The 15,866-nt window shown below is 45.3% G+C and overlaps 1 protein-coding gene across 3 annotated transcripts in view; it reads right to left on the minus strand.

Annotated features, from left to right (window-relative positions):
- CENPF (centromere protein F) overlaps positions 1 to 15,375 on the minus strand; it is a 57,202-nt gene extending 41,827 nt beyond the window's left edge. For 2 of the 3 annotated variants that reach the window (XM_077282280.1, XM_077282277.1), the window contains exons 1-12: positions 15,087 to 15,375; positions 12,670 to 12,868; positions 10,998 to 11,194; positions 10,807 to 10,919; positions 10,167 to 10,258; positions 9,743 to 10,040; positions 8,996 to 9,168; positions 7,977 to 8,102; positions 7,771 to 7,899; positions 6,968 to 7,090; positions 4,701 to 4,836; positions 681 to 2,800 (exon numbers count right to left, since the gene is read on the minus strand). In XM_077282280.1, the coding sequence (XP_077138395.1) occupies positions 681 to 2,800; positions 4,701 to 4,836; positions 6,968 to 7,090; positions 7,771 to 7,899; positions 7,977 to 8,102; positions 8,996 to 9,168; positions 9,743 to 10,040; positions 10,167 to 10,258; positions 10,807 to 10,919; positions 10,998 to 11,194; positions 12,670 to 12,831 (3,669 nt within the window). In that variant the 5' untranslated portion in view covers positions 12,832 to 12,868; positions 15,087 to 15,375. The remainder of the gene's footprint in view (positions 1 to 680; positions 2,801 to 4,700; positions 4,837 to 6,967; positions 7,091 to 7,770; positions 7,900 to 7,976; positions 8,103 to 8,995; positions 9,169 to 9,742; positions 10,041 to 10,166; positions 10,259 to 10,806; positions 10,920 to 10,997; positions 11,195 to 12,669; positions 12,869 to 15,086) is intronic. The other variant, XM_077282279.1, reaches the window with a different exon arrangement.
- Between the last annotated feature and the right edge of the window lie 491 nt (positions 15,376 to 15,866).

Genomic DNA, 15,866 nt, shown 5'->3' on the forward strand with positions numbered 1-15,866 from the left:
GCACCCGTTTCTTTCATTTGTTCCAATTTTGGAGTAAATAAATAAAAATTCATTTTCTCCTACAGCTCCGAGATGGCAAAAGAACTTAAAAGAATTTTACAAAATTTAGCAATACATGCAAACCTTTGCAAGTTTGTCGTGAAATTCTTAATATTATTACTATGCAGAGCTTCCTTGTCCTTGGGCTGTGAAAGGGTTTAATAAACGATCCTGGATGAGGTTGCCATTGTATTTCTAAGAATCACCGAGCTCTGCAGCCACTTATGGGTCAAAAGCAAGCAGCGATTGTGAGGTTGCACTGCAACACAATGACACAGCAAAAGGACTGTAGAAAAAAAAAAAATACAAACTTCTGAGATATTTAAATTGCATGATGTAACCAAATATGGCCAACACAAGTTTCAATTTTCTGCTAAAAAAAAAACCAACAAATCATGGCAGAATCTTACAGACACATTATCCAATTTTTGTCCAATAGCCTAAGCTGAAACTAAATATCTGAGAAGAAACAAAAAAAAAGGCAAAAACAATCAAAAAAATATAGGACATAAAAAAATAACCAAAAATGATGATGGTTTCCAAACAAATGCACCAGAGCAAGTTATCTTTCCAGTTGTTAGAAAAATAAAAATAAAGAAAAAAGATCACACCTCACAATAAATAATTCCCTGTGCACTTACGTCCTCGCTATCCAACAATGGCAAGGAGTTCGCGCTCAGGTCAAAAATTTGAAGTTCCAGTCTCGCAGACTCCAGCTCCTTAGTCAACTGCTCCACCTCGGCCTTTTCAGAAGACAATCTTGCCTCCATCTCCGAAGCTTGGTCCTTCAATTTCTGCTGCCATGTGGCAATCTCAGACAGATGCTGTTTTTGCAACCTGTTCAATTCCTTTTGGTAGACCATACTCAAATCTTTGATTTCAGGAGAGGCATCACTACGTACTCCAGAGACTTGTTGCTGTTGAGGAGACCGAACGAGGGACAAGTCAACAATCTCATTGGTGGTCGACTTCCTACCTCCATGTTCATCAACCATTTGCTTTACAGGTGGTGATGTTAAAGGGGACAAGGTGGCAGAGTTTTGGCTCTCCAGTTGCACAAGATCTGCTAGGGCCATCGTAGCGTTGTTGGTTGATGCCAAACTGAGCTGGTCCATGTTGAACAACAATGTCAGATTTTCCTCATGGCTCTGTGGGCCAATGGACAGAGGGAACGACGAAATGTCTTCGGTTATATCCAAAACTGAATAATCCATCACCATTCCATTGCTGCTGCCAATCAACGTAGTTTCATCAAGATTATGGAGAACCTTCCCCTTCTGTTTTGGACATTTAGCATGCTCTTGAAGGAACTTCTTAAGGTCGGAATCATTTTGAAGGTCTAACAATCGTTCCTTGACACTTTCCACCGGTAGGTCTTCCTCCTTATTTCTGCTCAGCAATTCTAACTTGGATTGGGAGTTTATTAAAGAGGTTTCTTTGTCCTTCAGACAATGTCGTAATTCTTCCAGAGTCTTATTTAGAGAGAACTCATTTTCTCGAAGCTTTCCGATCAAAGTAGTCAGCTCTTCGTTAGCCCGGAGCAGATGACTGTTCTCTTGCTGAAATCTGAAAACTTTTTCTTTCCATTCCACCACTTCTCCCTTCAGACTTACATCCTGCCTGGCATTTTCATCTGTAGACCAATTGACCAGGTTGTCTTCTCCAATAATTCCTCTCTCTAAAGTGTCCATCAATGCATTGTCTAAATGCATATTCTCGCACTTCGGCACATTGAGGAGTTCAGCCATTCTTCTATTTTCCTCTGTCAGCTTTTCAACGTCCTTTTGAAGAGAAACAATTGACCCTCCTAGCGTCTCCCTCTCGGAGGACCATGACTCGGACAACACAGTCAGCTCTTGCAACCTCGTAGTAAGTTCTCTGTTACTTTGACACACGGTTTCTATCTCTGCTTTGGCAAAACTTATTTTTTCTGATAAAGTGATGATTTCTTCTTCTTTTTCTTTGACGATTGATGTAAAAGAATCAACACATGGTTCCAGTAAAATGTCGTTTGTTGAATTAGACAAGCGACCCTTGCCCTTTCCTTCGGGGTCAGACATGTGTTTTTGGATTTCCTGCAGATTTCTCAGGTCGTGCTGACTTTGTAATTCAGCATTTATTTTTTTCTGCGTCTCCAACTCCTTTTCCAAAAAGGACACCCGTTTCGACCAGACATCGAGCTCGTCGGTCTTACGCTCCATCTCCAGTTCAGATAATTTCTGCAGGAGTTTTTCTATTTCTTTTTGATATTTCTGAATTTCCGATTCCATGTGACTGTTCAGATTTGCGCAGTTTACCTTCTGGACCTCCAGGTCGGCAGTTCTTACATCAGTGATGTCTTGAAGGGTCTTTATCTGGGTGTGTAAGTGTTTCTTATCGTTTTCCAGTACAGTTATCTGCCCTGTTTGTCTTTGAACAGTTGATTCCATGTCCTCGATTTTTCTAGACATTTCCTCCTTCTCTGTAAAGAACTTGCGAGTGTTACTTTCATATTCAGTTTTACAGTGGATCCAGTCTTTACATTCTTCCTCCTTACAATGAAGGAGATTCTTCAAAGTCGACAGTTCCTCCGATGTTTGTGCGTGAACGCTATTTATTCCAGATATCTCGTTCTCCCTCTTCTGCAGCAATTCTTTGGCAGAATCTCTTTCCTTCTCGAGATTAGTCATTGTCGCTTTAAGATTGTCGATGGAAGTCGAGTCTTGGCAGTTACGTTTCTCCACAGCAGATTTTATTTCTGCATCCAAAGTGTTATTTTTGTCTGAAGAATAGAAGAAAAAAAAATTACATGTACTTTAAAGTATTTCTTCACCCCTAAACAACACTTATAAGTAGAATTAATCACAAAGGTTTTAAATGTATTACTTTTCCTCAGTCCTGAATTATTTTATGTATTATACCCCAGAGCTGCACTCACTATTCTGCTGGTGCAGTCACTTTGTACATACATTACATTACTGATCCTGAGTTACCTCCTGTATTATACTCCAGAGCTGCACTCACTATTCTGCTGGTGCAGTCACTGTGTACATACATTACATTACTGATCCTGAGTTACATCCTGTATTATACTCCAGAGCTGCACTCACTATTCTGCTGCTGCAGTCACTGTGTACATACATTACATCACTGATCCTGAGTTACATCCTGTATTATACCCCAGAGCTGCACTCACTATTCTGCTGGTGCAGTCACTGTGTACATACATTACATTACTGATCCTGAGTTACCTCCTGTATTATACTCCAGAGCTGCACTCACTATTCTGCTGGTGCAGTCACTGTGTACATACATTACATCACTGATCCCGAGTTACATCCTGTATTATACCCCAGAGCTGCACTCACTATTCTGCTGGTGCAGTCACTGTGTACATACATTACATTACTGATCCTGAGTTACCTCCTGTATTATACTCCAGAGCTGCACTCACTATTCTGCTGGTGCAGTCACTGTGTACATACATTACATCACTGATCCCGAGTTACATCCTGTATTATACTCCAGAGCTGCACTCACTATTCTGCTGGTGGAGTAACAGTGTACATACATTACATTACTGATCCTGAGTTACCTCCTGTATTATACCCCAGAGCTGCACTCACTATTCTGCTGGTGGAGTAACAGTGTACATACATTACATTACTGATCCTGGGTTACATCCTGTATTATACTCCAGAGCTGCACTCACTATTCTGCTGGTGCAGTCACTGTGTACATACATTACATTACTGATCCGGAGTTATATCCTGTATTATACCCCAGAGCTGCACTCACTATTCTGCTGGTGCAGTCACTGTGTACATACATTACATTACTGATCCGGAGTTATATCCTGTATTATACTCCAGAGCTGCACTCACTATTCTGCTGGTGCAGTCACTGTGTACATACATTACATTACTGATCCTGAGTTACATCCTGTATTATACTCCAGAGCTGCACTCACTATTCTCCTGGTGCAGTCACTGTGTACATACATTACATTACTGATCCTGAGTTACATCCTGTATTATACTCCAGAGCTGCACTCACTATTCTGCTGGTGCAGTCACTGTGTACATACATTACTGATCCTGAGTTACTTCCTGTATTATACCCCAGAGCTGCACTCACTATTCTGCTAGTGGAGTGACTTGGTTACATCCTGCACACCTCTTTATCTTCCTGTCCATGCAGGGTATAGCCTGTACACGGACGTCCTGTACTTGTGTTACTCTATGATGAGATGTTCTATGAACTTTCACTTCTCTGGAAACAAATCAAAAGTGCATTAAATTATAAAATAAAAACAAAGCTGCACTTTTTTGTGATTTGTTTCAGGAAGAGCATAAAATCACTCGGCCGTGTAATTACTACTGTATCCCGGGCATTAAAGTCGCGGCCGTCGTGTGTTCTGCGCATCTTCACATCCCGGAGCTTTTATGGCATCTCTGCGCTGTGTTGTAGCCGAGGGCCGGCCGCCATCTCTCCCCGAAATATCTCATTATTGCAAAATCCATTCATCAGTCGCCGCTGCGGCATTTGTTGCATCGTGTTATTAGCTCAACACTGACATTTAATAAGCGGCACATACGGAGGTTCCCGAGATTCTGCCTGCAGTATTGCTCCCCCACAAAGCAGCCAAATAACTCCATACAGTGATGCAGGGGTGCACTTACTTTTCAGCTCCTCTATAAACACTTGGTTTTGCCGTAGAGTTTGAGTCGCGGTTCTGAATTCATCTTCTAGTTTCGAGTTTTCTCTCGCTTTATGGTCGAGTTGACTTTTAATTGCATTTTGCTGAGACCTGGACTCCTGAAAGCAACAAATCAAATTAGGAGACAGATTAATCTGAGGGGCAAGTAATAAAAATTGGGGAGGGGGGGACGCGCCATCTTGTATCCGTTACTTAACAGAAACACTTGTGTGCGGGCACAGAGAACTTCTTCGTTGTGAAGGATCAGCAGAGTCCCAGCATTGTACCAGCAGGCTCATTACCAGTGCTATTATTTGATATTCTACTTCTTTTTTAAGAAGTATGGTAGTATCATCAACACCAATGGTCTAGGAAAGCGCCCGTGCCCCTGGACTTGTGGCTGGGAGCCCCAGATCTCCACTTTTGAGTCTTGATGTAGCCATAGGCCCCATCATGCTCCGTCCTGTGGGCTGCTGGAGGGTCTGTAGCCTACAAGACGTCAGTGTCTCAGAGCAGGCGGCACACTGATGTCACTGCATTGTGCCGCTTATGCTGGACTGCTCTGATCGCGGGAGAAAAATCAGGACTTGGTCGCTCGGATTAGGCGAGTGAAAACTATATACTGTTGTTAAATACTTTCTAAAAGGGAACCAGCAGCTCCTGCTCCTCTCTCCCTACACTCAGAGATTACAGGGTCCGGAGAAGGAAGCACTGTCAGTGATTACAGGGTCCGGAGAAGGAAGCACTGTCAGTGATTCCTCTTCTGTATACACGGCACGTGTTCAGCTCTATGTAGAAGGCAGAGCTAGTAATAAAACATCTCTGCCTTTTCTATAGAAAGTCCGGGACGTCTCTGACATCCGCCTTTCTGCTCTTGCAACTGCTGACTCGGAAATGACATTCTGCAGAATTATATGCAGACCAGAATGGCGTTCAAGGTCGTTGGACGGTCCTCAAGCAGTTAAAGATGGCGGCATTTTTTTTTTCCCCCAATCTAGCACAACCCCTTTAAATATTTTGACATTACAGTCGGACCAGACTGTGGATAATGGGAGTTGTAATGTAGCAGCTGCTGCTGCGGAACATACCGGTAGAGAACAACGAGTGTGATCAGTGTTCCTACACTACCTTCTTTCTTCCTGTGCATTCATGAGACGGCAGTGACACCCACCTACCGTGTAAGAGCAGAAAAATCACAATTCTGCATCCCCCGAAGCCTCCGCAACAACTGTCAGGGAACATCTTGTGACGAGCGTGCTCAGAATAGAATCCTAACCCTAGACATCACAGGGGAGGGTGGAAGGGGGTCACATAATAATCTCCATCGCTTCAATTAAAGGGCTACACAAAAAGAAAAAAAAAAAGCCTTGCCCCTATGTGATTTTTTTTAAGAAATTTAATTTAAGAATCATACCTTAATACCACCTTTCATTTTACTGTATAAAATAATGCAAAAAAAAATAAAAAATAAATCTCAATTACCGGGAAATTATATAAAAGGAAAAAAATAATAATAAAAAAAAATTACTAAAATACAACCCTTCTAAGTTTTTTATCAGTGTAATCGTAACGACCTGGAGAATTATGTTGCCGCATCGTCTTTACCATATAATGAATACAATATAAATAAAATCCCCAAAGTATGGCCAGAAATCCTCTTTGTTTTTATATTTTTTGTGTTAAAAAAAGTGTTTTAACTTTGCAAAATAAATAAATATAAAATAAATAATTTGGTTTCTGACGCTATTCTCTGAGCCCCTGTGTGATGGGGCTGAGTGAGCGCTTGGTTTGAGTGTGATTAACGGTACTTTTAAAATGGAACCATTTTGGGGTACGTACAACTTTTTGATGGCTGGCGAGTGACAGCTGCCATTTTACAGCGTCTCGAGTGCCGCTGATCGGCAGATCATTACAGTCCACATTTCTCAGCTTTAAGTGGCTGATAACAGAGACCAGCAAAATGCAATCAGCCGCATTGCAAAGACTTAAAGGGGTTGTCTACCTTTGATCACAAAAAAAGAAAAATGACTTTAAATATATGTATTTGGGTTTCATTAAAAATGTTGCAGCGTTTGGCTTTTACAGCGGCGGGTGAAGCACTGCAGAGCGCGGCCATATCACCAGTGTAGCACTTTGGTTCCTTTGTGTCCATCATTTTATATGTTGGGAATACCCCCGTAAATGAGCACTGGAATCAGCCCAACATTGGGGGTCCGGTATAGTGTGCTACCCCCCCCCCTGTACATTTACCTCCAGCTCCTTCTTCAGATCAGTCAGGTGATTCTGGCTGGCGGACGCGGCTTGTTCTGCTCTGGATAATTTCTGCTTGACATCTTCTACTTCATGTTCCAACATCTTCTTCCCATGCATCGCCTACAGGAGCGGAGAAGAACCCCGGGGGTCTCAGTAAGGACACGGACTCGTGGCGACCACAGCTTGTCAGTGGCTCGCATACAGACTGATCTCATGATTCCGTTAGCTTGTAATTCCCTTCAGAGCAGCAATCAAACTTCTGCCAACTAACGTGTAAAAGTGACTCTACCTTCGGTGACGTTATCCCAATATCTCTAAATACTAAATGTGTGATCATGTTGGGGGTCCGGCCATTAGAAACCCCACTAATCACGAGAAAGGAAGTGGAGTGCCCCCTGTATGAAAGGAGCGGTACTGCGCGAGTGTGACCACGGCTCTAGTCACTGTATATGGGAGCACGACCGCTCCATTCACACGGGACTTTAGGACCAGTGAGGGTCTCAGCGGTCAGACCCCATCTCGCAATCAAACATTTATAACTTTTCATGGACCAGTTTTTCTCCTGATCTTGTTTTTTATTCCTTATCCTGTTCCTCTGTTATTTCTCCTGGAAATCTATGGACATCTGGTTGTTCGCAGTCCGGCCTGGGCAGTGGGGGTCTAATAAAGACCCTGTGGGTCTGATTTGAACCCTCTTGACAAAGTGAATGTTAACAACCGTTATACATTTCCAGGAGGAACAACTGAGGGTTTTCCACTTGTGACATCTTGGTAAAACTAAAGGCCGCTCAGGTTCATACCCGGTCGAGCTGGGCCTGGAGGGCATTGCACTGGTTCTTGGCCTGCTGGGCCTCCTGGCTCAGTCTGATTCTCATCTGCTCCAGTTCTTGCTCCACATTGTGCAGCGAGTTCTGCCGACGGAACAGCTCCTGCAATACAGCGGTAAGTTACTGACAGCGGGGACCGCCGGCTCAGCGTGAAGCCTACACTGGAGGAGGACGGGAACCTGCTGATTCTCCTTCTCCTGCTCCTTCAGCTTCTGCTCCAGGGTCACACGAGCGCTCTCTGCATTCTGCCTCTGACAGACGAGTTCTTCTGAAACTTTCTTCAGCTTCTGCTCAGTCGACGAGCACTGAAAAGATGGAAATTAGTGTCATCCAATTGTTATGTTCAATAGATTCTGTAAACAAATTTTTGGTGCTTTTTTTTTTAAATCAATGTCACCATCTATATTAAAAAAAAAACAACAACAAATCCTAGGAAAGATATCACCTCTATATACAGTAGATAACACAGGATCCACCATTCACTATAGGTGATATCACAGCTCACCTCCTCCTCCTGTACAATGACCGATAACACCTCTATATACAGTAGATAACACAGGATCCACCATTCACAATAGGTGATGTCACAGCTCACCTCCTCCTCCTGTACAATGACTGATAACACCTCTATATACAGTAGATAACACAGGATCCACCATTCGCAATAGCTGATGTCACAGCTCACCTCCTCCTCCTGTACAATAACTGATAACACCTCTATATACAGTAGATATCACAGGATCCACCATTCACAATAGGTGATGTCACAGCTCACCTCCTCCTCCTGTACAATGACTGATAACATCTCTATATACAGTAGATAACACAGGATCCACCATTCACAATAGGTGATATCACAGCTCACCTCCTCCTCCTGTACAATGACTGATAACACCTCTATATACAGTAGATAACACAGGATCCACCATTCACAATAGGTGATGTCACAGCTCACCTCCTCCTGTACAATGACTGATAACACCTCTATATACAGTAGATAACACAGGATCCACCATTCACAATAGGTGATGTCACAGCTCACCTCCTCCTCCTGCAGTCTCGCGGTATGTTTGGTAGTGGCCGAGCCTGGTATTGCAGTTCAGTCCATTAAAGCTGGGGCTCTGGTGTCCCTCTGGAGTCGTGGCCCCATCCTAGAGCGTTACCCCAAGCACAGGTCACCACTATTAGACTCTCTTACCTTGTCTACCGACTGCTCATACTGTCCGGTCATCCGCGCCAAGTCATCCCGGCACTTGGCCAGCGTCTTGTCTCTGTCGCTCAGCGCCGCCTGCAGTTTGTGAAGTTGGTTCTTCAGCTCTTTTTCCTGGACTTGGAAGCGAAGCTCCAGGTCATTAACTTTAGATCTCAGCTCTACAGAAAAAAAAAAAAAGACGCTGCGATCAACACGAGCCGCCGCTGGTACGGAAGCTGCGGAACCGGCAAATCCCTCTTCTACTCTTACTGGAAATGTGTATTGGGGAAAGGCTAAAAGAGCAATTACATCACAATTCAGAGACTTCTGATATAAGAAAAGGTGGCAGCAGATCCCCCTCTGATCCCAGCGATCCAGTGATCACTGAATGTAAGGCGGGAGCAGGAGCTGCTGGGTCCTAAAAGGCCCAGATCAGCTCTACTGGCTGCATTTCCCCTGTAACCGGGGATCATGTACCAGCTCCAGAGGAAATCAGATATAATAAAGCTGTAACTAAATGTCAAAATACCCAAAAACAGTCTCTAGTGACCCTACATGGGGTAAAGTGTGTGAAATATATGAAAAATCAGAAAAAAAATGACAAAAATAGGGATAGGAGAGCAGCGGAAGTATTCACACCTCTGCCAATTCTCCAGCTGTCTACAACTCCTATCGGAGCTGTCCGGGGATGGTGGGAGTTGCAGTTTTGGAACAGTTGGAGGCCCCCAGTTTAGGGAACGTATTATAGGTCACCTTGGTTCTGGTTCCGGAGCTGATCGTTTGCCGGATTGTTGGCGGATTCGCAGAAACTTCGGTGGTTTCCGCCGTCGGACTTGAATCCTCTCTTGCTCGGCGTCTCTTCTTGCTCCCACGGGTACTGGATAGCGGTGTAATTCCTCTTGAGCCCCGAGGCGTCGTGGCTGCCGGAGGATACGCGGCTCGGCGTCCGCTCTTGTTGCCACGAGAACACAGAGGAGGACGACTGGTGGCGAGCGATGTCACGGTGATTCATTGTACTCGGTGCCGGGGGCTGAGACGGCTGGTTCATCAACTGCCAAAAAAATAAACAAATAAAAGCCACAAAAATAAAATGTGAGAAAAATAAAAACAGCAACTAATCTAAACAAGCAAAGCAGAAATGTAAAGTATGGGGGACAAAACATCCCATTTTACCTACTTTAATTTGGAGAAGTTTTAACTCCGCTTCCAGCTTCTTTCTCTCTTCCACCTCCTTCTGATATTTTTCTTGCAGCTCCTCGTATTTAGAATCTGTCAAAATACCGGTCGGGTTACAGCCTTAATGATATATTTAAAGGGTATGTAGACTTTTGAAACCATCTAAAAGCTTCTTCGGATAGGGCTGGTAAATACACGCACTTTTGTAATTTACTAATCGTTAAAATTTTCAGCCGTTTTTGAGATATTCACTTTTCTTTTTGTTTACAGCCCGTTGCCTTGGAGACCGACCACTGCTGCTGTCTTGCCTGTAAACACTGCACTGAAGCCTGACCGGGATTAAAAGGTAACAGCAAGCCCCGGCGATACTGTCCAGTTTCTAAAACAGCACTTACAGAATAATAAAATAAAAAAAGATTTTGTAAGCACTGCGCATGTTTTGCTTTTCAGCAGCGGTGGTCGGTCTCCAAGGCAACGATCTGGAAAAGTTAATATCTCAAAAAACGGTTGAAAATTTTAATAAGCAGTAAATTGCAAAAGTGATTATTTTTGCAAGCTCTACCTGCTTGTGAAGTTGGGAATAAAAAAAAAAAAATATATATATATATATATATATATATAAAAAAAGTTTAAAAAATTACCGTTCAGTTTAACGGGTGTGAATGAGACAGAAAAGCTTTTTTGGGGGGTGACACATACGGACATGTCCGCTGCGTTAAACGACTGCTGGTTTCTCTCCAAGTCATTCTTATATCTGTAGGGACATAAAAAAATACTATATAGACCCCAATACTTCATATACCCTGGGGGGGTCTCGGCCTCCTTTGCTGACCTCTTCAGCTCCTGCTCCAGATTCTCCAGCTGCTTCTTGCCGGCGCTCAGCTGCCCCTCCAGGAGGCTGACCTGCGCCTCCTTCACCTGCTGCTCGTGGCTCAGCTTCTGCCGCGTCTTCTCCTGGTTGTCGCACAATTCTATCAAGCTCTGGTTCTCCCGCTTCAGCGCCACGACTTCGCTTTTCTCACTTTCCACCTGGTCGTGTCATACCCCACCCAAAATAAAATAAAAAATTGAAATAAGAAAAAAATTCTTGAGTCAAGATGGATCTGAAAGTAGAGATTAACAAGGAACCAGTCTTAAAGGGTTATAAGTCCCATCTTCTTAGATTGATATTGTCGCATAGAGCTTGTAAAAACAAGCAATTTTGCAATTTACTGCTTTTGAAAATTTGCCTCCGTTCATGAGATATTAACACTTTTGTTTACACCTAGTTGCCTAGGAGACCGACCACCGTTGGTTCCCAGCTTGTAAGCACTGCGCTAAAGTTGGCCAAGATTAGGAGGTAAAAGCACTGTCCAGCAATCCTGGGCCAGCTCCAAAACAGTGATTACAAGCTCAATAGAAAAGAGCTGGCTGGTAAGCACTGTGCATATTCTGTTTGGTTTATTTTCAGCAGCAGCAGTGGTCGGTATCCAAGGCAACGAGCTGTAAATAAAATAAAAATGTTAATAGCTCAAGAACGGCTGAAAATGTTAACATGGTGTAAATTGCAAAACTGCTTGTAATTACAAGCCCTATCTGACAATATCTATTTAGGAAGTTGGGAATAATCCCTTTAACGTATTGGGAGGGAACCGGGACTAAGCATTATTGCCACACAAGGTGTTTGCTGTTTTTTTCTTCAATTGATTGACACAATCCCTTTAAAAGAATTCTCCACATTTCCATCCGTTTTCTTTAATTTCTCTCCATTATGGCAATGTGTTGCCAAGGTTACAGACTCCAAACATCCTGCAAGTGTTCTCCTTTCCTCCTGCCCACTACTTCTTGTTAATTGTATGCCAACACCTGTAGGGTCAGACTACACAGCGCATGTTTGTAGTCTGTTACCATGGAGACACATTGTTTGTACAAAAACCAGGGGGGTATATTAGCAACAGTAGCAAGGATGGACATTGCCCTTAATTGTCACATAAAAGGGACGTTCTCGCTTTCTTTGTGTCCTTTCCTCCTTATTTCTAAGATCTCTTTTGCTGTCAGCAGCATTTGTAGCTGACATCCGGATGCGAGTCTCGCCACCGCCCCCCGTAACCCCTTCCTTAGGCTAGGTTCACATTGCGTTAGTGGCAGTCCGCTGACGGAATCCGTTTCATAGTGACACTAACGCGGCACTAACGCTATGTAACGGATACGTTAGCGCACCCATTGACTGCCATTATGTAGCGCATCGCAACGCATGTCATAATCGGCTCTATCTGCGCTAGCGGGTGACGGACCCGAAACGCTGCAGACTGCGTCCGAGGGTCCGTCACAGAATGACAGAACATCGCGAACGCATACCGATTATGACATGCGTTAGCGATGCGCTACATAATGGCAGTCAATGGGTGCGCTAACGTATCCGTTACATAGCGTTAGTGCCGCGTTAGTGTCACTATGAAACGGATTCCGTCAGCGGACTGCCACTAACGCAATGTGAACCTAGCCTTACCAGACGGCTCCTTTACCTTCTGCTTCTGTTTTTGGAAGGCGGCCTCCAGGGACTCCAGCTGGAGCTGCCGCTGCTGCCGCTCCTTCTTCAGCTTGTCCAGCTGACTCTCCAGCTCCTGGATCTTCTGCAGGCTCCTCGTGGGCAGACCCTCCTTCCATTCCTCCACCACCCAACTCATCGTCCTGATCTATGGGGGGAGAGGGCCACTTGTAAATCTGCCAAATAAAAGTATCAAGTGTGATGAGGATGAACGGCTCATCTGAAGGGCGCCCAACGCGACTGTCGGCCTACGTGACGTACATGATCCCAAACTGGGTGAGGTGGTGGGAAACCATCAGCGCGAAGGAGCGGGAGTAGCTGACAGCTCAAAGGAGCAGCGGCAGCCTACACCTCCAAGGAGCTGCGGCAGACGACACCCACAAGGAGCGGCGGCAGACGACACCCACAAGGAGCGGCGGCAAACGACACCGCCAAGGAGCTGCGGCAGACGACACCCACAAGGAGCAGCGGCAGACGACACCTCCAAGGAGCTGCGGCAGACGACATCCACAAGGAGCGGCGGCAGACGACACCCACAAGGAGCAGCGGCAGATGACACCCACAAGGAGCAGCGGCAGATGACACCCACAAGGAGCAGCGGCAGATGACACCCACAAGGAGCGGCAGCAGACGACACCCACAAGGAGCGGCGGCAGACGACACCCACAAGGAGCGGCGGCAGACGACACCCACAAGGAGCGGCAGCAGACGACACCCCCAACGAGAGGCGGAAGACGACACCTCCAAGGAGAGGAGGCAGACGACAACCCCAAGAAGCAGCGGCAGACGACACCCACAAGGAGCAGCGGCAGACGACACCCACAAGGAGCAGCGGCAGACGACACCCACAAGGAGCAGCGGCAGACGACACCCACAAGGAGCAGCGGCAGACGACACCCACAAGGAGCAGCGGCAGACGACACCCACAAGGAGCAGCGGCAGACGACACCCACAAGGAGCAGCGGCAGACGACACCCACAAGGAGCGGCGGCAGACGACACCCACAAGGAGCGGCGGCAGATGACATCCACAAGGAGCGGCGGCAGACGACACCTCCAAGAAGAGGCAGAAGAAGACACCTCCAAGGAGCGGAGGCAAACGACACCCCCAAGGAGAGGCGGCAGATGACACCCCCAAGGAGAGGCGGCAGATGACACCCCCAAGGAGAGGCGGCAGACGACACCCCCAAGGAGCGGTGTAGACGACACCCCCAAGGAGAGGCGGCAGACGACACTCCCAAGGAGAGGCGGCAGACGACACCCCCAAGGAGAGGCGGCAGATGACACCCCCAAGGAGAGGCGGCAGACGACACCTCCAAGGAGAGGCGAAAGACGACACCCCCAAGGAGCGGTGTAGACGACACCCCCAAGGAGAGGCGGCAGACGACACTCCCAAGGAGAGGCGGCAGACGACACCCCCAAGGAGAGGCGGCAGACGACACCACCCAAGAAGAGGCAGAAGACGACACCCCCAAGGAGCAGAGGCATTCTGTACAGCAGTCACATGACCTCTTCCTCCAGCCGCTCCGCCATTGTTTCTAGTACTAGATGCAGAAATTACTGCTGTGTGTGAACTTGGATCAGGTCAAGGCGATAGAGGGAAAGGTCATGTGACAGCGAGGAGCACAGAACGACCCGCAGAGATTTAAATATGGCGACCGGTCAGTGACCACCAATACGATTTATAGAACCATCCACCAGGGGGAGCCAAAGGCAGCCGAGCAACTGCTCCAACTACCAGGATCAGAGACACCTCCAATCCCCCACGGTTTAACCCCTTCACCTACCGCGACGTTACAGCCGCCATCTGGTGCAAGTGTGAAAGGAGAGTGAGCGATTGAATGATCAGAAATTCAATGCGAAAATTAATTTAAAAATATATATATCCATATAGTTTAATGTTTAAAATAAAAAAGTGAAAATTAAAAAAATATATATATTTAAATAAAAAAAATATGAATTTATGTTAAAAAAAAAATACAAAAGTTTAAACCTCCCTCCCCCCCTCCAAAAAAAAAATTTTTTTTTAATATATATATATATATATATTATATATATATATATATATATATATATATATATATATATATATATATATATATATATTGGAACTCCCCTGCAAAAAAAAGTAACGACAGAAGGAGATAGAGAAACTACAGCAAAAGGGAAAAATGTCTGAATGAGTTGCGTGCATGCTGAGACCAGCAGTCTAGTAGTAGTGAGCAGTGCCACACTCAGGCAGACACTTTCCCATAGAAGCAGAGGTCAGTTCCAGAGGAAGAATTCACAAACTACAATGTTCGATCTAATCGATAACAATATGATCGGCCGACAGGTCGGTGGGCTGCAGTATGTGAAGGTGTGATGCTCCCCTCCCCCACCCGGGGGCGCTCACCTGTCACCCGTGTGATCAGCGCCCGGCTGCCGACATCTCACCCGCAGTCTGATAACCGCGCGTCCCCTACAGGCAACAGACAAGAGCCGGGAACGCCCATCTAAGGAATAATCCCACGATGATTGGTCCAAGGGCGATCTAACACTCGCTCTCATTGGATAGAGCGCATCAAAATAGTCCCGCCCACCTGAGCAACAAAGCGAAGGAGGCGTGGCTTTAGTTCAAATTTACCACCGGGAATATAGAAGAGCGAGCGCGATTGGCTGCTGAGAACACGAATTCGATTGGTTCCGTTTAATCTGGAAAGAGACCAATGAGAGGAGACAGTAGAGAATTTAAACGGAGGCGGGCGACACATCGTCGTGACTTGCAGTTGCCGTAGTGAGTGAGTCGGTGTTGGGCGGGTAATGGCGGCTGTGACTGTAGGGCCTTGGATTGTCCGACGTTACCGGTATATTTTCACGGTTTCCTTTCTGGAGGACGTTACTGAATCCTGCGCCCGCTATGCCGGATCTATACTGCTGGAATTTTTTTTTTTTTTTTTTTTTTTTTTTTTATGCGATATTTCTGTTAAGATGTTTTAGGTAGTGTGTAACTTACTGATGATTTTTGTGGCTCAATGAAAATTTTTACTTTTTTAATGTGTGTTTTTTTTTTTTTTTTTTTTTTTTTTTTTTTTTTTTTTTTTTTTTGTGTCAAACGCTTCAAAATGTCACAGGTGGCTCATGGATTTTGTGCCAAACTAAATGCTTTTATTTTTGCCCTTTTATCAACTTTTTT

The sequence above is a fragment of the Ranitomeya variabilis genome, chromosome 2, assembly GCF_051348905.1.
Source record: "Ranitomeya variabilis isolate aRanVar5 chromosome 2, aRanVar5.hap1, whole genome shotgun sequence".
Taxonomy (NCBI): Eukaryota; Metazoa; Chordata; class Amphibia; order Anura; family Dendrobatidae; genus Ranitomeya; species Ranitomeya variabilis.